Here is a 26,095-nt window from a genome sequence, read left to right as displayed (position 1 = left end):
ACATTCACTTGTGCAACTGAGAAGGAACCAAGTGAAAGTGAGAATCCAAACAGCATGAATAAAAAATAGGCCCAGGCACCCATTGAGAACAGGTTTTTCTGGCACTTGCGCCTAACAAACATGCAACAATAGCAGCAGCCGGCTCCCAAAGGGGAAAGTCTGATCAGTAATGTTGAACAGAAATGCAGTGGAACCAGACTAGTGTAAAACCAGGCCAATTAAGATGCCTCCGCACACATGAGAAACAAGCAAGTAAACAGATTGAGAGATAGAGAGACATGACGGAGTAGTTTGCCTCTATGCTTCTATCTATGAATGAGAATGTACAGTAGTCGAATACTCTATTTTTAAACCATATTTGTTATAACTGTTATGCTAACTTTTGCCTAGAGATTGAGTCTATTTTGATTACATTTGATGAAATGTCAAAAAAATGTAGCTATCAAGAAGCCTGCTAAAGACAATACTGAAAAAAGGAAATAGTCCCAAAAAAATGCAAATCAAACAAAGAAACCGATGTAAGATTAACCAGACCATGAGAAGCAAAAGATGTATCCATACTGCAGCATTGAACTTGGGAAGTGTGGCTCCCCCTGCAAATTTCTTTGAAAAACACAAAGCAAGCTTTCTGAAAAGAAAGTTGTAAAAAAGGTTAATGTAATAAAGTTTGAAAACACTCAAGACATTACAAAAATTATATTTAACTGTTGGGGCAACCTCTCTTCCTTACTTTGTTAGAGACTAGCAGGAAAACCTCAAATATGCACTATCATCATGCAAACTGCCACCAAATCATGGATAAAGATCTTGCTATAAATGAAACAAGTGTCTGGGGGTGGGAACAGATTTCACAGAAGTCTTCTCTTGTAATTATAATCACATACATGTGTTATTTACATATCTAAATGACCCTGAGTTTGGTTTCACTCTAACACAGCACTGAACTGACTGCCTCAGTAAACATGTGCACACTCGGATTTCCCCAAGTCATCTAGACAGTGCCAGTGAAGCTGCAGGGGATTTCACAGACACACATTCACTCTCTTGTAGTCTTACCACTATCAAGTGCAGGAGAGCTGACTAATATATTAACAGTATAGTGGAACACAGCATGACCTTCTGTAATGACATTTCCAAGTAAAACTTTAAAGAGCTTCTGTGATACTGTGCGTGTGTGTGTGTGTGTGTGTGTGTGTGTGTGTATAAACACACGCAACACCCATAATATTACAATCACCTGGTTATATTGTGTAGGTCCCCCTTGTTCCATCAAAACAGCTGTGAAATACCGAGTCATGGATTTCACAAAACCTGGATTTAACAACAGATCTTTCAAATCCTGCATGTTGTAAAGTTTTTTGTTTTGTTCTGTTTTTTAATTCCAACACATCCCACAGATGCCAAATGCCGGGTGATTTATCCTGCTGAACAATTCTACTGCTAATGTATTAGTGGTTGTTAATTAGAGTGTGAACACAATTAAAGTCATTAATAATCATTTATAAAACAAATAGAAAGGGTAAATATGACCTGTTATTTGCCAAATAGTGAACCCACCTCAATTTACAGTTCAACCTCAGATCTTGCAGAATACTGACCTTACTTTGTCTTCTCTATCAGTCTGCACTAACACTGTCAGCTTTATCACACATTTGTTGTTAAGTTTAACCATTTAAACTTAAAAAGAGAGTGTCTTTTATTAGACACTGATGATAAAGGTATGTGTACCTTAACATCTGAAATAACTAAAATCACATTCTCAGGCCTGAGCTTATTCTTCACCTTGATATATTCAGTACTTTCTGACACTTACACTATTAGACAAAAAAATAACGTCACTGTTGCCATTTCTATCTTTCTGTTAAAACGCATTATTAATGACAATTAAGGTGTTTATAAACTAATTAATTATTATGTAATAAACAGATTGTTAAGCCATTTATAAACCTTTATAAGTGTAGTCTAATAGTGTACCACTATTAAAGTGGTACTGGTGGCAGGCATCAAAGCAACATCCACATGAAATCTGCAAAGCCAAACATTGCCCAGAGGATCACACTGACTCTGCCAGCTTGCTTTCTTTCGCTTAGTACAACTGTGTGCCATCTCTTTCCCAGGTTAAAATGCATACACACCCAGCCATCAACATCATGTAAAAGAAAATGTGATCTGATTCATCAGATCAGTTCTGATGCTCCCATATCCCAGTGAGGGGACTTCTGTTGATGTACAGGTATCAGCATGGGCACTGTCACTGGTCTGCACCTCTGCAGCCACAAACGCACTGTATGTTCTGACTCATTTCTATCATAGTCAGCATGACATTTTTTTTGCGGTTTGCACTACATTAACTCACATGAGGTTGGACCACATGGGCTAGTCTTATCTTAACCCATTGAGCCTCAGTGCCCATGACCCTGTCACAATTTCACCAGTTCTTATTTTACCTGCTTCCAAAAACACCAAGAACTCAACTGTTCCCTTGCCCCCTTTATCCTACTTCTTGGCAGTCCTTGACTTCAAGACGTTTAAAATATAGATAAAATATATGACCTCACTGATGCTGTGGTGTCACTAATACTAAATGCCAACTACTTATAAATGTTCCCATATCTAACGTAAAGGCTTCTTAGAAGTGCAGATGTTTTCACTAAATCGAATTGGCTTAAATTATAAATGAATACCATTAATTTCTCAAGAAATGCTCGGTTAGCAGGTGCCTTAAAACATTATGATATATAGACTCCCTGCTACTTTCAGTATCCAAGATGTCTGACAACAATATGCGCATAAAAATATAAAATTAATGTATAGTCCAACTTAAAATGCTAATAATGTAGAGGTAATGTCTCTCCAAACAACTATCCTACCATGTATGGTTCTGTAAAAGGTTGAAAAACACCTTGATAGTATAATCAACACATGACTAACACAATCCAAAACAGTAATGAAGCAGTTAGATTTGGAAACATTAATGTCTCAAAATAACGGTGGTCAGAATCTATGAAAGATAATTTTGAATCTATGCAAGATAAAAGAAGTCTCAGTAGATGTCACAGTGGGTGTAGTGTAACACCACCAACTTCAACATGGCAAGTCAGGGTTCGATTCCTCCCACTGAGTTAGCACACCATGGTACATCAATAAGATGTCCAGTACCTACAGTTCAAAAATCAGGTGCGGGACCATAAAGAGACACAAGAGCCTTATAAACAAGAATAGGACTTTCAAATCAAGCCTAAACACAGATTATACCATTATCATCTTCTGATTTATGTGATGCTTTCTAAGGATGCCCTCTTAAAAGGGCATTTCAATAATCAATCCTGAAATATTTCTCAAATAAAAAAAAAATAATAAACAAAAAAAACAAACAAACAAAAACATTAAATGACACAATTTACATGATGGATAATAACAGAGCTCAGAATAAAAATCTGCACTTAGAATGCTAACAAGGTTATGTGCTTCTTAGACTTTAGTTGCCCATCCGGCTTAAGGGCAACATTAATTGGAGTCAGGTAAATCAATTCAGTCCAGAACCAACCTGATATTATGTGATTAGTGGAATAGGACTGTTGCCGCTGTGATATCTTTATAGTGGGCTTGGAAACCTGATATCTGGGAGAGGACTCACCTTATTTCACCGTAAAGCTATGGAGCATCATACATACAGCATCCATTATAAAATAAAGACAAGCAGTTGATATCGTTACTGAAATTCTGGACAACACATTAGTAACAGTCCTTAAGGAATGCTATATAAATGAGAGCCTAGATTTACTGTGAGGCGATGACATCACCGAAAATCAGCACTGTGCACTAAGAAACGCTAGCGGTGGCTAACGGCTACAAGCAGTAAATTCTAGGTCTGTTTTAGCTAAATGTCGACAGTTAATGTTTTACAATAACCCTATACCTGTTGCTGCATTAAAAACACAGTAACTGCGTGAAGCAACTAAACAGTTCGCGAAATTTCTCTGAAGTGAAGGCAGACAGTTTACTGTAACGACAGCGAAGTCAGCTTTAAATGTATTTCGCTTTAAGATGTAACTCCCTTACCTGACAAAGCAGCTCCTCCTGGAATTAAAGTCTACCCTTCCTCGGTGCTGAACGTCGACTGTTTTATTCCCGGAGTTTACATGAGAGGATGAGAATGGCCATATTTACTATGTCCCTGTAGGTAGCTAGCAGTCTCCTCCGGCTTTTTACTGCGAAGGTACTCAACACAACCAACGGTGTTTTTTTTTTTACCAGAGCTAGACCTAATTTTATGCCTCACTCACTCTCTCTCTAGACCATATACACCTTTACATTGAATACTGCTTCCAAAATAAAGAAACTTAGGCGTACAAAACGTACAAGGAGCGATTTATTTCACATTTAAATGGGATCATTTACACTGTACATCACATCAACCGAACGGTCGAAGCACATGCACTCTCCTGATTGGGGGAAACGCCTCGTTGCCAGCGCTGATTGGTTGCTCTGACGGTCCGCTCTTAAAGTCCCGCCTTCTGGGGTTTTCCAGTAGTTCGGTTGAGGAGCTAGTGACAGTTCTCTTTAGAGACGGTCATTCGCTTTTTTTAACTGAATCAGTTCAACCACAACTGAATCTTTTAGCTTCCAAACGACTCTTTATTAAGTAACACTGGCAGTTATTTCTATTCCACATTGTTTACCGAATTTGCAAAATAATATATATATATTTTAATAAGTACCATAGTAAATAACGGCATTTTTGTTATGACATAATAATTCCGAAAAGACAGGAATCACAAGGTAAACTAAAGCAAATATCCATCAACCAATCTTCAACAAACGAAGGCAGCTTTATGTCAAACCTGGAACGAGAAACACTGAAAACGCGACTAAAAATGTATGCAAAAACATCAAGAGTAAAATCAAAAGAGCAGAAGAAAGAAGTTGGTTCATTGCGAGGAGTCGACTCCCATCTAACAATTAAAAAACAGATTCAAAGAGCCGATTCATTCGCGAACTCCTGCCAGAAGTGAGTAGCAGGGGAGGATCATTCCGGGTCACTGATAGTGAGAAAGGCCGGTGCAGCTCTGTTGTGTTCAGAGCAACACAAGTATGAAGCTGAGGTCTTTTTTTTTTTTTTCTGGGAGCAAAATTTCGAAATAAGTATCCCATAGTGGTGACATTGTGAAATATTTATACAGTGCCTGGTGGGGGGGACTTTTCACCCTTCATGATGCTCTCTGCGCTTTGAACAGAACCCTGCAGAGCAGGTGCATTTATACGGAGACTTGATTACACACAGGTGGATTCTATTAATCATCATCAGTCATTTGGGACAACACTGGATCATTCAGAGATCCTCACTGAACTTCTGGGGTGAGTTTGCTGCACTGAAAGTAAAGGGGCCGAATAATATTGTACACCCCACTTTTCAGTTTTTTATTTGTTAAAAAAGTTTTACACATCCAATAAATTTAATTCCACTTCACGATTGTGTCCCACTTGTTGTTGATTCTTCACAAAAAATAAAAATGTTATCTTTATGTTTGAAGCCTAAAATGTGGCAAAAAGGTTGAAATATTCAAGGGGGGCGAATACCTTCGCAATACCTAAGATACCTTTTCTAAACTCTTAACAAAGCATCACAACTACATCACACAAGTATTAGGGATGCAGCGATTTATTTATTTATTTTTTTGGCCGATACAATAACCGATAATTAGCACCTTGGAGTAGCCCCGATACAGATATTAATAACTGAAAATTTGATCTGTTTGCAATTAAAGCAAATTCACATTGGAATAAAAAAAAACACATTAATTGTATCATAGGTTTTCATAGGACAAGTCTTTTCTTCAGTATTTGTACATTTATGTACTTTTTATTATTTTAAGTATATTATTCATTCACATTTTTGTCCAGGATTTACTGCTGGTTCCGCAGGCATGGTTTCTAGAGGGGCGCTAATTAGTGCAGCATCGTGTTTGTTTGGGAGAGCGTGGGAGAGAGCGGCATAAAGCAGCACAGAGCGAGGGGGAGGGAAGGTGTCAGGGAGTGTGTGTATTATTTTATCATTGTGTTTCAGTAATAAATCCAGATGCTGAATGACTCGATATCTGTTTTATATAAATACTGTCCCTATAACACTATATAGGAGTATAGTGCGACAGAGTATCATCGACTGTGCGTGTTGACACCGCTATCTCTGTGTGTGCGGCACTGAGCGTCGCTGATGTTTTTTTTAAGAGTTGTTAACAAGCGTTTACCAATAACTAAGATACTCAGGTAGACACGGGGAGAACACACCAACTCACAGTGTGACCTCACAGACAGTCACCCGGAGCGGGAATCGAACCCAAATCGAACCCTCCAGGTCCCAGGAGCTGTGTGACTGCGACACCTACCTGCTGCACCACCGTGCCGCCGTGGTGAATTATTTGTAAAATTTAATTACAGAATTGTGTAAAATAAAACAACAGTCCTAAAAACGAAAAGGGGTGTATGAAATCTACAATTATTGTAGATATTAATATGACCGTGATACAATTAAGTTCACTACCACAACCACAACCACAGTGAACATGCTTTTTTCTGAGATTGCTTCTTTTTCAAGTGTTTATTTTTTTAAATGTTGGTGATTATGGCTTACAGCAAATAAAAACCCAAGTCATTATCTCTGTAAATTTGAATAATCAACACAAAACCCCTTCAGGAGTTTCCTAAGCCCTTAAAATTTAGTCTGGTTCAATAGGCTACACATTCATGGGAAGACTGACTTGACAGATGTCCAGAAGGCAGTCATTGGCACCCTCCTGCTGTATCGAAGCATATTAATCGAAATATGAGTGGAAGGTAAAAGTGTGGTAGAAAAAGGTGCACAAGCAGCAAGGATAACCTCATTGGAGGAAGCAGCAAGGATTGTCAGGAAAAGGCCATTCAAAAATTAGGGCAGAGTCACAAGGAGTGGACTGCTGCAGGACATGGGCTACAACTGTTACATTCCCTGTGTCAAGCCATTCATGACCCAGAGACTAATATTCTAATTTTAATGTTGTTTGGGTTTCCATTGGCTGTAAGCCATAATTATCAACATTAAATGAAATAAACATTTGAAACAGATCACTCTATCTGTAATGAATCTATATACGAGTTTCACTTTTTGAAATGAATTACAGAAATAAATACATTTTTGATGATATTCTAATTTATTGAGAGGCACCTATATTTCAACACGCTCAAAAATGAGACCTTTATTTAAATTATGACGGTATGTTATTTTGTTCCCTGCCAGTGATGTAATCTAACCTCACAAAACATTTTAAAGTATATTGTACTGTTTCTTGTTCATTCATTCTCTGTAACCACTTATCCAGTTCAGGGTCACGGTGGGTCCAGAGTCTACCTGGAATCATTGGGGTACACCCTGGAGGGCAACACACACTCACACATTCACTCACACCTACGGACACTTTTGAGTCGCCAATCTACCTACCAACATGTGTTTTCAGACTGTGGGAGGAAACCGGAGCACCCGGAGGAAACCCACGCGGACAACACCCCAACTCCTCACAGACAGTCACCTGGAGCAGGAATCGAACCCACAACCTCCAGCTCCCCTGGAGCTGTGTGACTGCGACACTACCTGCTCCGCCACCGTTTTAATTTAATTTAATACATTTGTTTCATTATTGTTTTTCAACCATTACCAGGTTTCCTAAACTTAAGCCGGCTGAAGGAGAAAGTGTACTGGAAAAGAAATGGAATGCAAAACTGGAGAAAGAAAAACAACAAAATTACACATTCAAAAATAAGTGCATATATTATATAGGGAGCACAATATGTAGCAACAACAGTACCATAAATACAACATAAAAATAATATCTTTATCAGCTGCTTTAGTTTCAGAGTCATGCAGGTATCAACAGAGTGAAGGCTGAATAACTGTTCAGTGTCCTGCTTCATTCACAAACCCCACAGTGTACATCTGTCAGTACACACTGACACCAATATTAATGGATACTTGGGCTACACTCACACAGCAGGTAAGTGGCCCAAAAATATTTTCTTCATTTGTGACACATTTTTGTAATTTGTGTTGCAGTGTGAACAACAAAAATACACTGAATATTTTCAGTTCAGATTTGGGCCACTTTCATGTGATTAGAGAGATCGCAAATTCATGTGACTTTTCTGTCAGTAAAGCTGGACCATCCTCACATTGCATCCTGTCAAAAAGGAAATATATATGAGAATAGTAAGGAATAATCTGTCTATATTTCATCCAAAACATTTTTCCTTTTAAATGGGCAGATTGGGGAGTGGACTGTTCAAAGCATCTTTTTAAAATATTTTTAATAACTCCAATTTCATGTGGCTCATATATGAACAAGGTGTGTGTGGAGCTGTGAGGCTGCAGGCAGGCTGTCTAAGTAACAGCTAACATTGTAGGATCAATAACTAAACATAACCACCTTTTTCCCTGTACTTCATTGGTCAGGGTCACCACAGATTTGGTATTATTCAGGTGTGGATCACTCTCTGGACTGCAGTGACACTGACATGTTCATGGTGTGTTAATGTGTGATGTGCTGGTATGCATATATCAGACCCAGCAGTGCCCCTGGAGTTTTTTAAACATGTCACTGTCAATACTTGACTGAGAAAAAGTCCATAAATCTAAAATCTATTCAGCTAACATTGTCCTGTGGGCATGGTCCTCTGACCATTGATGAAGCACTAGAGCATGGCCAAAAGAAATCGTGCACTAACAGATGAGCGTGTTTAACTTAAAATCTAACATTGTAAGATTTAAACTCAGTCAAACATCAAAGTTAATGCTAGTCTAATGTGTTTATTGCATGCAGATCAGTTTGGGAGTGTGATCTGTTCAGATTAATGTCAGATATAGGTCACATTCGGTCCATAAATCTAATTTGGAATACGTTCAACTGCTGTGTGAACGCAGCTTTAGACTGTTTATTTGAAATTTTAGGCTGTAGGTATTTGACAAATGTCATTATTCTGCCTTTTTTTTTCTTCAGAACGCCAGCCTGCTTTCACATTTCCGAAGTTCTTCCACTTCCTCAGGGCTCAGATTGTTTCCCATCAACCTGCAACAGTACAATAGGTTTCTAAGTTAGTGATATTTGCTATAGCTTAATGAATTTTCTACAACATGATATAGTTTTTGGACAACTTGTATCTTCATATACAAAGCATGTTGTTCTTGGTTTTATTAGTAATCAAGAGAACTGATCAGGAATTTTAAAGAAGGCCATACAAACACAGAACTGGACAAACAAACTACAGCCTTTCAAACATTCCAAAACACCTGCCTGTGAAAGTAATGTTTTCATTCATTCATTATCTGTAACCACTTATCCAGTTCAGGGTCGCAGTGTGTCCAGAGCCGACCTGGAATCATTGGGTACAATGGAGGGGGCACCAGTCCTTCACAGGAAATGAACACACACACACTCATGGACAGACACTTTTTGTGTCACCAATCCACCTACCAACATGTGGTTTTGTACCATGAGAGGAAACCAGAGCACCTGGAGGACACCCACGCAGATACGGGGAGAACACACCTAACAGACAGTCACCCAAAGCAGGACTCGAACTCACAACCTCCAGATCCCTGGAGCTGTGTGACTGCGACACTACCTGCTGTGCCACTGTAATGTTTGCACTTTGTATTTCAATACTTGCAGACTATAGTCCAATTGTTAGTTTGCTAGTCCCATTTTACCCAGTAATTCAATGGTCAAGACTCCCACATCACCAACACAGAGCAGGCAGCCACAGACATGGCGGTGGTGTGTTAGTGCAAGCTGTGTTTGTGGAGTGGATCAGACACAGCAGTGCTGCTGGTGTTTTTAATACACACAGTGTCACTGCTGGAATGAGGATAATCCACCAAACAAAAGTCTTTTTTGGTAGTTACCTGTGAGACTCTCTCTGACTACATCTACAGAAAAAAAGGCGTGTAACTGCAGAGCTACAAATGTGCACATATGGCCAGTGGGGCTGATAATATGGAGAGTAATCAGGTTACAACTGCAGGAATTTAATGTGGAAATGAAAATAATCTAGTTGTGCTGTTATCTTATAATGGCCTTACCACACTTCCTTAATGCTGGTGTTAACTTCCAAAGCCTGTATTAGACACTCCACACCAACTCTGCCAATGTGGTTTTGATTAAGCCTGAGAAATAATGTAAGAGCAAATGAAAGACAGAGTGAAAATGGGAAATTGAGAAAGAGAAGATAAGTAGACAATGAGGCAAGTAACTTCTCTTGGTTAAAAAAAGCCTTCCTTTTTTGTTACAACTGTATTTTTTTTTCAACTGACCACAGCTCTGTAAGTGTTGTGCTCCTCTTCACAAGTTCTGCCAAAGCGCAGGCTCCCAAATCACCTACACCATTATCCACCAGACTAAAGAACCAATACAAAAGATAATATTAGACAATGCAAAAGACAGTCATTGTATATACATTTACCAAACTATCTGAGTCATCTTTATCTTTATCATTAGAAAATATGATTAGACATATCAATGGGGTGTTATGAATTCTTCTTTAAAATGTTTAATATTCCAAAAAAAAAAGACTCATACCTGAACCATATAAGTGACGTATTGTTCTTCAGTGCATCTGCTAAAGCCTCAGTGCCCTTGTCTCCAATCTTATTGCCCCAGAGCCTGAACGAGAACTGTGATATAGTGGTCTACTCAAACATCCTAAATGTGCTGTTTATTTTTCTTAACAATCACTATATATATATATATATATATATATATTTTTTTTTTTTTTTTTTTTTTTTTTTTTTTTTATAGAAAGAAATCTCACCCAAGAAACTGCAGTGAAGTGTTGGCCCTCAGCCCCTCTGCCAACTGCTCTGCTCCATGTGATGTGATGCTATTATTTCCAAGTCTTAAGAACAGTAGACATTTGTGTGAAAAAAGCAGCTGAGATTTGAATAACATATTACACAAATTCATGGGAGATCATTCAAGATAATAAATATTTTGATATACTGATATATTTTGATCATATATGTACCAAGAACTTAGAGTAATAGAACTATATGCTGATATCAAGACTTCAACTTTGGTGACTGTTAAGTGCCAACTGCGATTATTTTCATTTTCAATTTAGAGCATGTCATACTGAAGCGTGAAATGGTCTGTAATTTTGATTGTGTGTGTGTGTAACCTGGATTCACTAGAATATTGGTAATTCGATTGTTTGTACTTTTATTTTTAAGATGTATTAAATACTACAGAATCCATATGATGCTACACACAGGAAAGGCTCTTCAAGCTCAAAATACCTTACAGTGGACCCTATAAATAACTTATGTTCCAGTAGTACCTTAAAGAGAGAAAGTTCTTTTTTATCTTCAGCAGTTGTGCTATGTGCTTTGTGCAGTCATCCGTTAGTTTGTTGTTGAACAACCTGTGGGAATTGTGTAAAACATCCATCATAGGTTACTTACAATAGCCTACTGTAAAATGAAGAATAAAATTAATCTAGTAGTTGTCATACTCACGCAATTTTCTGGAAGCTTTCGCAGTGCACTCCCTTTTGAACAAGTTTACGTATTGCTTCATCTGAGATGTTATTGTTCCTCAAGCTTTCATGATAATCAGAAGAAGAAAAATTAATTTACAGAAAATAAATATTAACAAACTCTCTGAAAACAATCCATAACCTGTATCATAATGACAGATCCTAGCATGATCATCATTAAAAAGTCTTAAACATGACATATCTGGAGCACCTACAGTCCCTAAAACTGAAGCAAGACCACCCAGTCAGTTGTGGGTTTTTTACATTTATGTTCGTTTATTTATTTATTTATTTATTTATTTTACATTATTTTGTTTTTGTAGCTGCCCAAGTCAGAAAACATGAGATAAAATGTAGCCATACTGAGTTAGCTTTTGACATCAAGTGCTAAGAAAAGAAGTACTAAGCATAATAAGCGAAGATGAGAAAAAAAAGAGTACCAAATAAAAATGAGAGGTTTGGCTTGCTCGCTATTTACTGCTGTACGCTCAGGTTTTGGTGAACAGTGGCTTATAATCATTTAAAGCAATAGTTACTCAAAAAAAAGCCATTCTGATCTGCACTCTTTAGACTGGAAGGGAATGATATGGTGGTGCTTGATCCTTCTGCTATTTTGACCAAATCCTGTCACAGATGTTTCATTAAGAGTTGTGGAAGAGGAATATAATATGTCACCTTTAAGGAACTGGGGGTTCTCTATAAACAGCAGATAATCAAACAATGGGTTTTATTTACATCTGACTTAATTTACATCAAAGTGATTGAATTATGCAAAACATTACTGTTGCAATTCCTCTATATAGATTGTAAATAAATAGCAATAAACCACATGTAAAAAATATACAGTCAATAAATAAAATTTCTTACTAAAGAGAATGACAGATGTGAAGACATGGCAAGAGCTGTTCCACTCCAACATCCCCGACTGTATTGTAATCTAGTTGCAGGCCAACTGGATTTGGAAGGTACTTCAGCACATAGGCCAGGGCAGTGCACTCCACTGGCCCGATATTACAGTATGTCAACTTCAGATGTTCAACTTCTAGCTTAGTTACTGCATCCTTTGCAATTCTGCTCTCCTGCATCTCGTAGATGCATGTGATGAGCCAAACAAAACTCGGCATGGCGTGCATGCTCTTCTTCTCACCCTCCACAGGCTGAGGGATTGACTTGAAGTGCTTCTGCATCCCCTTGGACAAACACTTAACTACCTGCTGGGACTTCCACTTACGTGTGGCAGCAGGACAGGACTGTAACAGTAGGGCACAATGGCGCTGGGACAAAAGACCCGACACAAACTTAGCAGCAATCTGTATGTTTGGTGTCTCTTCTGTATCGGATTCTGGAGGCTGATTGATACAGTTTCCAAGGCACACACGAGTAATGCCTGAAAGCTGCCTGCCTGACTGAAAGAGCTTAGGGATAACAGAGCGGTCAACGTTGTTATTGAGAACTATATGGAGAGCAGCAAAGAAACACTGTAAGGTGATGTGTAGAAACTCATAATGCTTGCAGTCTGTTGAGTCTGAGAAATCCTTGCATTGCATGAGAAAGCCCAGGTTAATTTCCTGCTCTGTGATGCCATAATTATGCAGTTCTGCTTCAGGAAAAACATAACAGGAACTCTCAACACCGTCAAGAGCCAGGTGTCCTAGTCTCATCACTGTGTCTAAATGCTTCTGCAGCCATCCTTTTTCCAGGGCCCTGTGTTCCTGAGGTACTTTCCTCTGAAAGAAATGCTGCAGAACCATGAGGTACACATCTGTGATGGTCTGAGGGCTACCTTCCCCGCATCCAAGCAGCTCCTTGTAACACTTTGACACAATCCAGCAGAAGACGGGGATATGGCAGAGCCCAAGCAAGACTGTATTAGCCTGCAAGGACTCTATAACCCTACAAGCCACCGTGGAATCATTGTGATGTTTCCTAACAAAGCAGTCAATTCCCATTGGTGAGAAGCCTTTCACAAGAACCTCCTTGCGAAGGTAGCGTTTCAGTACCGGACTCACCGCTTGCGGCCTACTGGTTACCAACTTCTTTACCCCTTTCATCAAGGTACCCTGGAGCAGGTTAAAAAGCAGCATATGTACAGGTGCCTGCTGGGTGGGGCAGCAATGGCGTTCTTCATCTGTGAAGCTAAGCTTAAACTCATCAAGACCATCAAAAGTGAACAGAACCAGGTGGGGATGGTCCAGTATAAACTGGAAAAGCTCCTCTTGACCACGGTCTGGCCAACAGCAGTGCTGGAACAGGAGTTCTTTCAAAGACAGCATTCTCTTTTCTGCACTCAGTTTGCGACAACTGAAGGGGAAAAGTAGAAAAATGTCCCTCAGTAAAGTCCCTCGAGCCCACAGCAAGTGGAGCATCTGCAGCAGGGTACTCTTACCATTACCTGCCTCCCCAGACACCAATACTGTATCAGCATCTTCATTAATAGTCCCAGCCTCGCCCACCACATCCTCTAGCCCCAGGTTTGTGATTTCCCTGCTGCCTTTGACCAGTTCTAAAAGAACATCAGTATAAATATCGTCCAGGGAAAATCTTCCTGTCCCACCATAATTGCTGAGGAAATGGGACTGTGCAGAGACAGAGCTGCGAAGCTTCTTCTGGTAAAGTAGGCATTCTGGTGCATGGTGTAGGGAAAAATCAAGAATCAAAATTTTAAAATGTAGCTAATACATTGGTTTCTTCATACATTGGCTTGTTGTTACATTATACTTCATACTCATAAATTATACTTATACTCTATGCTGTATCCTACTAAAAAAAAGTTGATGTATTTACATGTACTAAATCACCTAGAACACAATAACAACCTAGCTAAGTTGGCTAGCTGTCTAGCAAGCTATCATATTGCTAAAATATCAGATCAGTGCCTCTTTTGACCAAACAACCTTAATTGACACTAAAACCATAGCACTGATTTGTGATCTGACACCAGGGTTAGCCAATTAGCTTAGCAATAATTAGTAAGTCTCACAGCATCTTGCGTTAAATATTGTGGAAGTAATCCTTCTACCCACTGGTTTATACTTTTTTATTTTTTTGTTTTTGTGTCATTAATGTGTTTGTGCAGAAAGGTTGCATCAGGAAGGGCATCTAGCATAAAAACTGTGCCAGATCGGTGTGCGGATCGAGGTTGGTCCAATGTGGTGACCCCAGATGGGAGCAGAAGAAGAAGAATGTATGTGTGCAGACCTATTGAGTCTTTCAAAATTGTGAATGAAACTATAGGCAAAACCGGCATCATGTAAATATGAATACATTTTCGTGAATAAATAGTTATGCTAACTATTAACAAACCTCTAAACAAAAAACAAAGTTTTTTTAGTTATTAACACTTAGTGATTGATTCCTTTTTGGGTTTAAATTAATTTTTTTGTACTGTACCTGTACTGCTTTGAGCCCTCATTTTGAATCAAAAAATTTATTTTTGACCAGAGTTCAATGAAAGATCAGAGACTGAAACAAAGATCACACTCAAGTGCAAAGCAAGTGAAAACCACAAACATACCAACAGTGAGTTGCTTTTCCTCTTTTGCAGCTCGTGATGCAATGTCAACCTGCTGTAGATACTGTAGCAACACATGAGCTGCTCTCTCCCCTTTGAACCTCACTTGGTCTAAGAGCCTCCTTACCTGTCCAGAACAAGGAAACAACAACTCTGTAAGTGATATCTGATCTAGAGCAGGGATTTCCAATCACAGTTCAGGAGATACTATTCTCTGATTGTTATGTATTTCCCTAAACTACCCACAGGCAAACAAACATGTCCATAAAATGTGTGGTCACAAAGACTAGAGTTTGGAAATTTTGTGATCATTTTTGTCTACTAATGTCAAGATTTCCTGGAAATAAAGGAGATTAAATAGAGTGTATGAAATCTTAAAAAATATATAATTCATATAGAATGTACCATTTTCAAATAAGACTACCCTTATAAAAGTTTATTATAAATAGTTTAAAAACTGTTTATTCAATGATGAGGTAATATTAAGGTTCTATCAACCCTCAATGTCTTAATAATCAGTTGTAACACAGAAAGACAAGGTGACCTGATATTTGCCAAATAGTAAAACTGTTACATTTACATTCTGAAAATGGCAATGTAATGTGTACATTTTTACGTCAGAATGCATTGTGTTCATAGTAGTCTTATTGTAACTGGACAATGATATTTATAATAATGTTTTTCCTTTTCTAAATGTTTTAGAGTCTTAGAACCATTGCCCTTGCTCTCTGGCTGCATAAGACAGACTTTCCTCTCCCTCATCTCTCTATTTACAATGCTAGCAGTGGGCATCTGTCAGCATTTTCTTCAGACTGGTTAAGCTAGTCAGTGGTATTGTGTTGTGGCAGTTTGGATTGGCCTGATGTGTTTTGGACAAAGCAAACATTTGCTCCACACTCCCAAGGACAACTGGTGGTAGACTCATTAATGGGTTGAATTGGAGATTACTAATAAATGGGGAGGGAGAAAATCTGGCCAAATATGGGTATTAAATAAATAAATACAAAAACTGAAAAAAATGTTTGACTATACTGAATGTTTTAATTTGCCTGAAATGTTGTTGAAATGTATAAGTACAATTTTATTATTGTAACAACTGTCCACTTAACACATTCACTGGGAACCCTCCATTATGTAAAGAATCATAAAGAACTGATTCTTAAGTTACAAAAACTAACATAAACATAATTAATTTTAAGAAAAATGCAACAATAAAACAATGTATTACCAAACAAAAAAAATACTTTTAGTATGTATAGTCTTATATTACCTTATTAGAATTTATCTAAAAATAAAATTTAAAAAGGAATGGAATATTCTTCTTATATGACAGATTTCAACAGGTCAGAGTTTACAGTGAAATGGACCTAAGTAGTCCAAAGACTTAATGTGTTACTTACCTTCTGTGAAGGAGTGTACACGGGTAATAGCACCTCATCACAGTCTTTTGAAGTAAAGCAGCCAGCCTCCAACAGAGCATTCAGCACTCCATCTATATGGTCCCGAATTTTAATGACCATTGCTGGTCTGTCAGTCAATAAAACCTCACTGGAAGTAGCTGAATTCTTCTTAGAATTCCTTCCCACTGAATTGCCTTTACCAAAGCAAAGACCACTTTTTTGTGCCTCAGGTAAAACATGTTCAATGGCTGCAAGTAGGAGACTGCAGGCCTCCTCTCCTTTGGTGTAAACCAAGTCTAAAAGGTCTCTGGCATTGGAGCAGAAGGGCTTGGCTGGTGATCTAATACTTAGGTATTCTTCCCAAACGATGACGCCCCAAGAAAGTAGAAAGTCCAGCACACAGTCTAGGGGTTCAGGGGTGCCCCCAGAGCACAATGACCCCAGGAGCTCTGCTCTCTGCCTTAACACCAACTGCTGTCCAGACATTCCTCAACTTTCAAAACTATAAGAAGTTAACAATGAATTCCAGAAATCAAGAGTGTAATTCCAAAACAAAACAATCAGATCTAAATATTCCCACCCAAAATCTTCCCCCGTTACTGTAAAGGGATAAATATATATAATATAAAAAATAATAATCACAAGTTGAAGTGATTATCTCAATCATTGCTTTTCAATACATGCAAATGACCCTATATTATTACTCATATAGCCATTTTCACAATGCTGAAATATCTATTTATTTAACATCCAGGCACATGGATATATCAAAAGTGTAAGTAGGATTTTACAGGTATCTTTGTAGGGCAAGACTGTACTGTCCCATGATAAATGTGTTTGGCTGACTCTCTTCTCATGTCAACTACAGGCGTGTCGTCTGAACTACTAACTACCTAAAGAGAAAAATAAACTGCATTTCCACAGTGCTTTAATTTAACTTCCAAACATGTTCAGCCAAAAGGCTAAAACTACAGATGACTGATGCAATCTATGAATTACAGCCTCAATTACCCGTAGGTTAACGAGACTCAAACAATAACACAATAAAAACAACAATAAACTACTGACGATAAAAGCCCATTGCTACATTACTGTAAATACAGTTTAACAGACTGAGATAAAAGAGAGTAAAATACCTTTTCAGAAAGTATGCTTCTGCCGTAAACTCAGTCAGGTGTGTTCTGTGTGATGTTCCCTTGTAGCTGGTGTTAAATCTATGAGAACACCACGGGGAATTCCTCCAATCCCCTTCCTCATTACTGGATTCAAAGGTATTGTTGTTACAGTAGTCTCCTCATCTCAACGGTTTCGAATATCGTTACCACAAAACCGCCAGGAATCTACTTAAAATGTCTTTATTTTGCCCTGTTGCTGAAATCAAAATTGCCCACGGGGAAAATAGCAACAATGTTTGCCCCTGGGTGTAGCTCGCTTCTGGTATAAGTCAATAAAACGAACTGAAAGTAAAAATGGGACAACAATAGTTATCTGAGGAAATGAAAAGGCTAGTTTTGCGTGCTAGCAACTGTCTAGTTTCCTTTCAGATATTTAAACATTTTATTCAAATTTGAATAGACTGATGAAATTGGTGTGGTGTAAAATTTATCAGTGAATACATTTACTTGATATTAGTATTTAAAATAAATAAATAAATAAATATAGATAGATATATATTATGAAGTAACTAAATATTTGTCATTACATACAATATTTCACATTACATATTTTACGTCTTACTTTCTCCTTATTGCTGTTCAGAATTTTCTTTAGACAACAGCACTCACCCCTCATCTCACCACACTTCACTTATTAGTGCATGTTAAGTGCCTAACTTTATTATTAACTTAAACATTACCAAATGTACAAAACGTAAGTATCACAGCAATCATATTTATCATTAAACCATTTCTTTATCTGAAGATAAACGTAAGAAACCCTTCTGTTTGAGTAGAACCTTTTGACTCTGTGGGGTGTTTGGACACTTCTGTTTGGACACATTGGGAATGAATTTGGGAGGGTTTGCTTCGCAGGGCTGATCATTTGCTAGTGAGCATGAATCATGGAGTACAGACAAGGAGTACATTGTGGACCGTTATTAATGTCTTAATTAGACCCGTAATCGGCCAGTGCAGGCTCAATTGATGGGTAATGTCATGACATTAAAGCTTCGCAATCTTCCATTTGTAATAAGCTATCCAAAAAGCAAACTCTGTGATGGGCATTTGCCTCATCTGGGGTGTGTTCCTGCCTTGCATCCACTGATTCCAGGTAGGCCCCAGAACCAGCACAACCCTGAAATGTTTAAGCGGTTACAGACAATGAATGAATAAATGAAACATTGAAACTCTTTATGTTCTCCTTTTCCAAATATTGCTTAAGATATTTAAACAGAAATGACACTTTTCGCCCAGATTTATGTAATAACCATGGGGTTTGGTATTGGGTTCATACCTAGAAAAGAAAAGGTCAAAAACATGTATGTTTTCCAAAATGACAACATACACATTAGTGTTGCTTTTGTGATGAAAATACTGTTGCGACTGCATTAGTATTGGTTCTTTATTCAAGGTAGGCGAGTGTCTCAGTGACGTACAGTTCGTTATCAGATTACAGTTCTCATGCTTTAAGTGATTTAAGTTTAAGTGATTTATTACTGAGCTAAAACAATTTAATGTGGAATACAAAAACAAAGATGGGACACTAGATGGTGCTATATCATCATTGTATCATTTTAATATAGATATTTCACCCCAACGTCTCAGAGTAGTTCTTCCAGTCTTTAAGGTTATATATATATATATATATATATATATATATATATATATTCTGCATCAATAACAGACCAGTTCTTTGAGAATGTTACAGAGTGAACAATAAATTCGTATGTACAAAATTAAAGAAATCACAGATACCAACTTCAAACAAGTGGATGTTCAAAATAAAGTGTCCTAACACCACACAGACCTCCAACACACTCAGAAAAGAGTACATATGTTCATTTGTAGATATCTTTTTAATGCCAAATTTAAAACCCAAAAAAAGAAAACATTTTATAAAACAAGCCTTTTTTAAGACTTTGGATTTGTAACCACTTCCTCTAGGTGAGAGCACAAAGACAAGGTTAAATGAACTAAGACAAACACAAGTGTGGATAAACATATTGAGCAAAATTTCCAAATAACTGAACAAAGAAAGAGGACAGAGCAAAATTGGCTAGAGCTGACCAGTGCTTCTGCTGTTCACTTCTGTGCACTTGTTAAGGTACAATAATGGTTAATTGTCATGTAAAGAAACAGGTTTGGAAACTGGTTATTCTCAACAGGGTTGTTTACACAGGATGTGAACTGTGTGCTGTGTTTTTGTTCCTTGTGTTATTTTCACCAACACATGTCACAGAGGTTTTATTAAGGCCCCAGGAAACGGTATTAACTTGTGGACAAGGGTTAAAATATGTCCTCTTTAAAAACGATGCTGGACTAGTTATAATTTCCTACAGCAGTGTTGTATCAGGATAATGTTTGATAAATAGCTAATAATTCAGCTCAGGTGTGTTAGAGTAGAGAAAACATAAAATGCACAGTATGTGGAGACTCAAGGGCTGGAGTTGAGAAGACTGCATAATTTAGATGAGGTGTGCTGGGAGGAAAATATTAACCACTGCAGTGTAGTTAATCTCCAGGACTGGAATTAATGAATAGATAGGGAAAGTACAACTGGAAAAGGAATGGGAATGGAAAACCCAGCCATAATTAAAATAATGAATAAAGTAGTCTCTGATACTGAGATTTACCCTGAACCCCTCAGCTATCGCTCATGATCCAAGAAAGACTGGAAAAATGCTACTTGTTTTGCAGAACTTTGGTTTGGGAAGAATTTAGAAAGCTGAAAACCAGGTGAGCAAGTGTCTTACACATTATTAGATAAAATTAGAATGTGACAGTGTCTGTAATTTAACCAGTCCTGTTTGTGATTTCAATACGTTTTTACAAACTGTAAACTCTACGCCAAGCCTCTAAAGGAATAACAAAAGCAGTTATAAGTTACAGGAACTGTGAAACAGGTAAAATATATACATTTTTGTACTGTCTTTTTTCAAGCTTCACTTGTCCTTGTTTAATCTACAACAGCCAAAAAAATTCATTTACATCAGTGTTAATATGTTTAAGAAAATCACATAGAACACCATGCAGAAATTAGCAATGTCTGTTAGATTCTGACATTTAAGGCCAAACTGAAAGGCTAGTAATCATGGTTCACTACTAATCTCCAGGGCCATGGCTGTTCTTCAGTTGGCCTTGCTCAGTTTCTTTCTGCATGACGCAGTGTTATCTAGGGTTTTGTGTGTGTGAGTTACTGATCCGAGACATTTCTTCTTAGCCACTAACCTAGAACTGAAATAATGATTTTCACAGAACCGCCAGAAACAGCTGGTAGAAACTCTCCCATTATGTGTTGCATGACAGCTATTTTTTTAACCACCAACGCTGGCTTCTCCTGGGACAAATTAAACCTCTCCATGTCTAATTGGACCCTACTTTCCACTGCACATGAACACTTGAGTACCACCCACTCTTCTTTATCATTCCTGTAATTCAGTCTCTTAAGAAGTCCAAGCTTGAGTTTGATCGAGCTTGATGAAACCTACAATTTCCCAGACACTGAGGACTCTAAAATGTTTCACTGGGCATTTTTGAATATTTTCAGATGTTACATTTGACTGATACCTGCACAGTGTGATCTTGGGTATTATTTATTTTTACATTAAATATATTATTAATGGACCCTGTACATAAGGATGCTGTGAAAATAAGTTGACAATAAGATCATTGGCGTTTTGAATGTCAGATAAGGTGGAGATGGTCCCTTTTCCCGGCTCATCTCATTTCCCAGATCTACCAGAGGAATTCCAAATCTTCCAGAAACACAGCAACCACAGTTTTTCTGCCCATTCAACGTCAAAACCTATTTAGATTCCACACCTGAGAAAGACAGCAGGTATATTTGATATCCGTCCACATCTCCTTCACAGCTCCCTCTTCTGATCTTAGCCCTAAGCTTCTCCACAGCAATAGATCACTGTGAATTATCTTAGCTTATCTGTGCTGAAAGTCAGAATTATAAGAACACAGATTAAAACTAATCTTGGATTAATTTACACCATCAACTAGGAGTCTGTATCGGAAAACCTTGTTAGTATCGAATGCCGCTAAGTCCTCAGGAACCGTCCTCGAGATGAACGGACAACATCAGCCCAACAGTAATCAATAATATACCACAACAATCGTATTTCATTGCGGGATCAAACAGGAACAAGTGTCTGGCTCGGCCGGCGTTTGATCAGCCTTCAGTTGCGCTAAATTCAAAGCATATCAGTGGTGACAGTTCTCCGTCTTTGCAGGACATTGCAAGTTTCCTCGGCAAGGTGCTCCTTTGAGATGGCAGATAGGAGATCAAAGACGGCGAGGAGTTGACACTCTTGGGCGTCTGATGTTAGTCACCACTGGTGAGGGAGAGAGGTGGACAATGGCTTCAAACGAACGAAGGGAAGGGAAGCTGATAAGCGACGTCCTAATTGACTGGAGTCGCCACCAAATCGGGACCCAATTAACGGAGGGACTTGGCTCGGTTAAAAGGAAGAGTAGATCAAATGTCTCTCCAAGAGAAAAAGGGTACAAAAAAGGGGAGGGCTTCCTGTGTGTATGAACGCCAGGCATGTGTATCGAGTTTTAATTGACAAGAAGATTAAAGCTCACTTCTAAGAAGGTTTTCTTTTCAGGGTGCAGCTAAAGATAGATAGAGAGAGACAGAGAAGAGAGAGAGAGTCTGGGGTGCAGGGTGCCGTGTTCAAGGTTAGTGCTGACTCCCGCTGGGCGCACCGCCGCTTGAGATGGTCCTACTTGTTGGACATTCATTATCAAACCCTGTTTGCTCCTTTCATCTCCAGCTCGGCACAGCTCGCCACGCAAAATACAGAGGCACCTTGCAGCTTGACATCCTTCCATTCACGCTGTACCTTAAACAGCATGCTGCCACATCAAAGCAGCCACACTCCCTTTGATGTTGCAAAAAGAAAGAGCTCCAATGATCTACTAAAAACCAATGGAACTTTTTGGAGCCTCTCGCTCTCTCCCTCCCTTCTCTCTTGCTCTCACCCCCTACACGAGAGCATTTCCTATCCCTTGCTGAACCTTTCAATATGTCCATTTTTCAGGGGGAATGTGGGTGACTATGTCCCATGGATGTGGGGCCCATAGGGTGAGCATTGATTTTACGATAATCGTTTCGAGGATAGAGCCCAGTGATAAAGACCCTTGAGATCTGTCTTGTAAGCAGCAAAATTCACACAAAACAAAAACCACCAGGAGCTCTATGTAAAGCAACTGTCTGAAAATCCACTAGAACCACCAGAGTTGATTCACCAGAGATGAGAAGATCCATGAACTTCCTGCTGTAAGGGCCAATGCCAAAATAGCCAAACAGATTCAAGGAAGGGATTGGGTTGGTTATAATCAAATAACATAGTTGATACCTGACCATGGTGTTATCTGAACAAGGTGAACAGTAAATTAAAAGCATTAAAAAGCACTACCATCAAGTCACAAAAACCAGTGGTTGGAAGCATGGAGATGGCCTCCACCACACGAAGCTCGTAGACGCCATACAGAGACACTGAAGAGCACATTTAGGGCCATGGAACTGATGGTTCAGTCAGTGATTGTTACCTACTATATTGAGGTGCTTGTGTAGTGCTCCAAATGTGGTGGACCTATATATATAGCATTCCGCAAGATATGTGGTTTTGCAGGTCGATAAAAATGCCTCGTTGGACTACACCCTTGGAAATGGAACTGGGACGTTTGTATGTACCTCATGGGGAAATAAGCAACCATCATGGTCTTCCACCATCTGGAAGTATATGGTTTTCACATCAGGGTATAGTGTGACCCTATCTTTTGTGTTGTAAGTTGTAATCCAAATGAAATATTTATATAATATCTCTCATATTGAAACCTGAAATCATCAGCTCTGCCATCATTCTGGGTCAGAAACAGCAGAGCAGCAGCAGTATTGGTCAGGGATGCAAATTCACATGTCCAAATTTGCAGCCACAAACCCTATGTCAAAATGACTCCGTTATATGCCCCTGCTTAACTAGCTTAGCTTAAACCACTGAGGATACAGAATGATGCTGCTATAGTAACTTAAATGCGACAACTACAGCAGCCAAAATGTACTGCAATCGACTTGCATGATCTTGGAGATCGACCTGTCGATTGCAATTGACTGGTTGGCGACCACTGATCTAGGGTCTTCTGAAGTTGTTCCCCATTCTAGAGGCAAATAAAACACTCAAGAAGGTTGTCCTTTAGAGTAAATGTAACTTTGCACACAAGACCACATACAGTGGACAGTCCTTCACCAAAAAGACAGTTTATTGTTCTATAATCACTTGGTGTGGCATACTGCCGAAGGACAATGACCACTCTACGACGCGGTTCAAGTGGCTTACCCTGCTGTGTAATCTTGCATGTTAATGTGGGTTTCACTAGCTGTAACACATACTCAAACTGCAAAAATGATGTCTACTGCATATCTGAAACTGAACACACAATCTTGACACAATCATCAACTCACTGGGGGTGGGCTACAAGCTGCATTTGCTCGCCACTGTGAACCAGTGCTGTACCAACTGAGCAAAAACACTTTTCATTTCCCACCTCTTGAGATTTCATGTCTGGGTTGCTGTAGAGCATCCTTCAGTTTCAGGAGTTTACCTTGCCAGAGGCGGAGCCTTTTTCAAGTTTCTGAGTTCCTAGGGGTCAGGGGGGCTGGATCTGTGGCCACACCTTTGTAAAGGACAATAACCCCCCCAACACTGACACAAACATACATATCTTTTGCTTTCAGACTCCACAGGAATTTATTTAAAACTTTGTAATTGATACACAACTACAAGGACATAAATAAATAAATATATATTCACGAAATATGCATTACATATCTCATTCATTTGCCTTGCTGTGCCCGCACTGCAATAGACCACTACTCTAGAGAAGGTACTACTCCAGTCGAGTATATGGTGGTTTTAAACTCCTCTAGCTCGTGCTTGGAAGTGAACTGCACTGCAGAAAAAAATTGGGGACCACTGCTCTAGAGTAATGGAACTTCATTTAACACCTTCGGATGACTTGGGATGGATTTTGTGATCCAGAATTGATTATCCATCCTCAGTACCTGACCTTACCAATGTTCTTGCATCTGAATACATCAAATGCTCACAGAAATGTTCCAGCACCTGGTGAAGTCTTCAATAGCAAAGACTAAATACATCTTGCTTATGCTGCAATTAAAGCTTCCATTTTTCTGCAAAGATTTTTGACTTGATGTTGGAATATTCCTGTGAGAATTTGCTGCCATTTAAACATAAAAACATCAGTGAGCTGATGTAATGTTGTTTGATAATTAATTCTGAATCACAAAATATTTTCCAGCTCATCCGAGAGGTATCACCACCCCAGAAATCACAGTTCCAGTTCTATGCAGCTCAATTCTAGAGAGGTATACATCAATAAGCCATAACAAAATGAACACCTCCTTGTTTCTACACTCTATACAATGGATTACATATGTTTCTCTGCATACTTTATTTGCCCACTTTCACCATGTTCTACAATGCTCATGGTAATTCTCATGGTGGTGATAGTGGTGAGTTAGTGTGTGTTGCCCAGGTATCAGCAGATCAGACACATCATTGCTTCTAAAGTATTTAAACACTCTGTCCACTCTATTAGACACACCTACCTCATTGGTTCACCTTGTAGATGTAAAATCAAAGAGAGTGATTCATCTGTTCCTGCACAGTTTGTGTTGGTCATCCTCTAATCTTTCATCATTGGTTGATTGACTGTTCCAGCAGTGACGCTGAGGGGTTTAAAAACTCCAGGAGCACTGCTGTGCCTGATCCACTCATACCAGCGCAACACACACTAACATACTACCATCACGTCAGTGCTGCAGCGCTGAGAATGATCCACCACCTAAATAATACCTGCTCTTGAAGAGCAGGGTCAAAGGGGCAAACAAAGTATGCAGATTGACTGGACTCTGTAATTATTGAATTACAAGGTGTCCATGGGTATGGTCAGTGGAGCTGAGAGAATGGACAATGAGAGTGCAAACATGGAGGTGTTCATAATTCTAAGGGTGTATATCTGCCTAGCCCCATTCAATGTAAGTTAATTTGGAGCATTTCTATTGGTCCATTCATTATGAAAGTTTGAAACAACGTAAACGATACCTGGAGTTTTCTAATTATGGGGGAAATGTCATGTATGTTTTTTATTAGTAAAGGCAACTATGGAAACATAAAAAAATGATTTGTGTAACACATAAGGATACAGACACACATCTGGGACCAATCTGCCATCAGATCCTGAACAGGGCTGCAGTGATTTCCAGCTGTCTCACCCTCCCTTTTTCTCTCTGTTCTTCTTTTCCTCTCTCTCTCTCTCTCTCTCTCTCTCTCTCTCTCTCTCTGTCAGAAAATGGTCTGCTTGATTATGTAAAATTATGAGTGTGTTTTTGTGTGTGCTCTGTATGAAATATTGTGCAGAAATGCTGAATGGCT

General features: G+C 38.8%; 2 protein-coding genes across 4 annotated transcripts in view; both read right to left on the bottom strand.

Moving 5' to 3' along the window:
• Window positions 1-4,375, bottom strand: part of LOC136678139 (ubiquitin carboxyl-terminal hydrolase CYLD-like) — a 30,402-nt gene extending 26,027 nt beyond the window's left edge. For both annotated transcript variants that reach the window (XM_066656022.1, XM_066656023.1), the window contains exon 1: window positions 4,063-4,375. The gene's annotated coding sequence lies outside the window, so the exon portion shown is untranslated. The remainder of the gene's footprint in view (window positions 1-4,062) is intronic.
• Window positions 4,376-7,320: 2,945 nt separating this feature from the next.
• Window positions 7,321-17,790, bottom strand: LOC136678278 (nucleotide-binding oligomerization domain-containing protein 2-like). 2 transcript variants are annotated; one of them, XM_066656264.1, is made up of 11 exons: window positions 17,604-17,790; window positions 16,468-16,969; window positions 15,071-15,194; window positions 12,424-14,179; window positions 11,537-11,620; window positions 11,359-11,442; window positions 10,834-10,917; window positions 10,602-10,685; window positions 10,337-10,420; window positions 10,106-10,189; window positions 7,321-9,092 (listed from the first exon to the last, which is right to left on the bottom strand). In XM_066656264.1, exons 2-11 carry the CDS (start codon window positions 16,951-16,953, stop codon window positions 9,020-9,022), a joined length of 2,943 nt encoding a protein of 980 aa, XP_066512361.1. In that variant the 5' UTR covers window positions 16,954-16,969; window positions 17,604-17,790; the 3' UTR covers window positions 7,321-9,019. The 2 variants fall into 2 exon arrangements, with proteins under 2 accessions (XP_066512361.1, XP_066512362.1); XM_066656265.1 differs by lacking the exons at window positions 7,321-9,092; window positions 10,106-10,189 and having other exon boundaries at window positions 10,336-10,420; window positions 10,602-10,696.
• Between the last annotated feature and the right edge of the window lie 8,305 nt (window positions 17,791-26,095).

This window comes from Hoplias malabaricus, chromosome Y (genome assembly GCF_029633855.1).
Source record: "Hoplias malabaricus isolate fHopMal1 chromosome Y, fHopMal1.hap1, whole genome shotgun sequence".
Taxonomy (NCBI): Eukaryota; Metazoa; Chordata; class Actinopteri; order Characiformes; family Erythrinidae; genus Hoplias; species Hoplias malabaricus.
This window is presented reverse-complemented; position numbering and strand designations above follow the sequence as displayed.

Excerpts from the sequence above, each read along its gene's own strand:
- LOC136678278 (XM_066656264.1), bottom strand. The coding sequence starts at position 16,953 with ATGTCTGGACAGCAGTTGGTGTTAAGGCAGAGAGCAGAGCTCCTGGGG. Across the intron at positions 14,180-15,070 it reads GGAAAAGCAACTCACTGTTG|AATGCCTACTTTACCAGAAG; the intron begins GTATGTTTGTGG and ends ACCATGCACCAG. Across the intron at positions 10,190-10,336 it reads ACAACACTTACAGAGCTGTG|GCTTAATCAAAACCACATTG; the intron begins GTCAGTTGAAAA and ends ATTATTTCTCAG.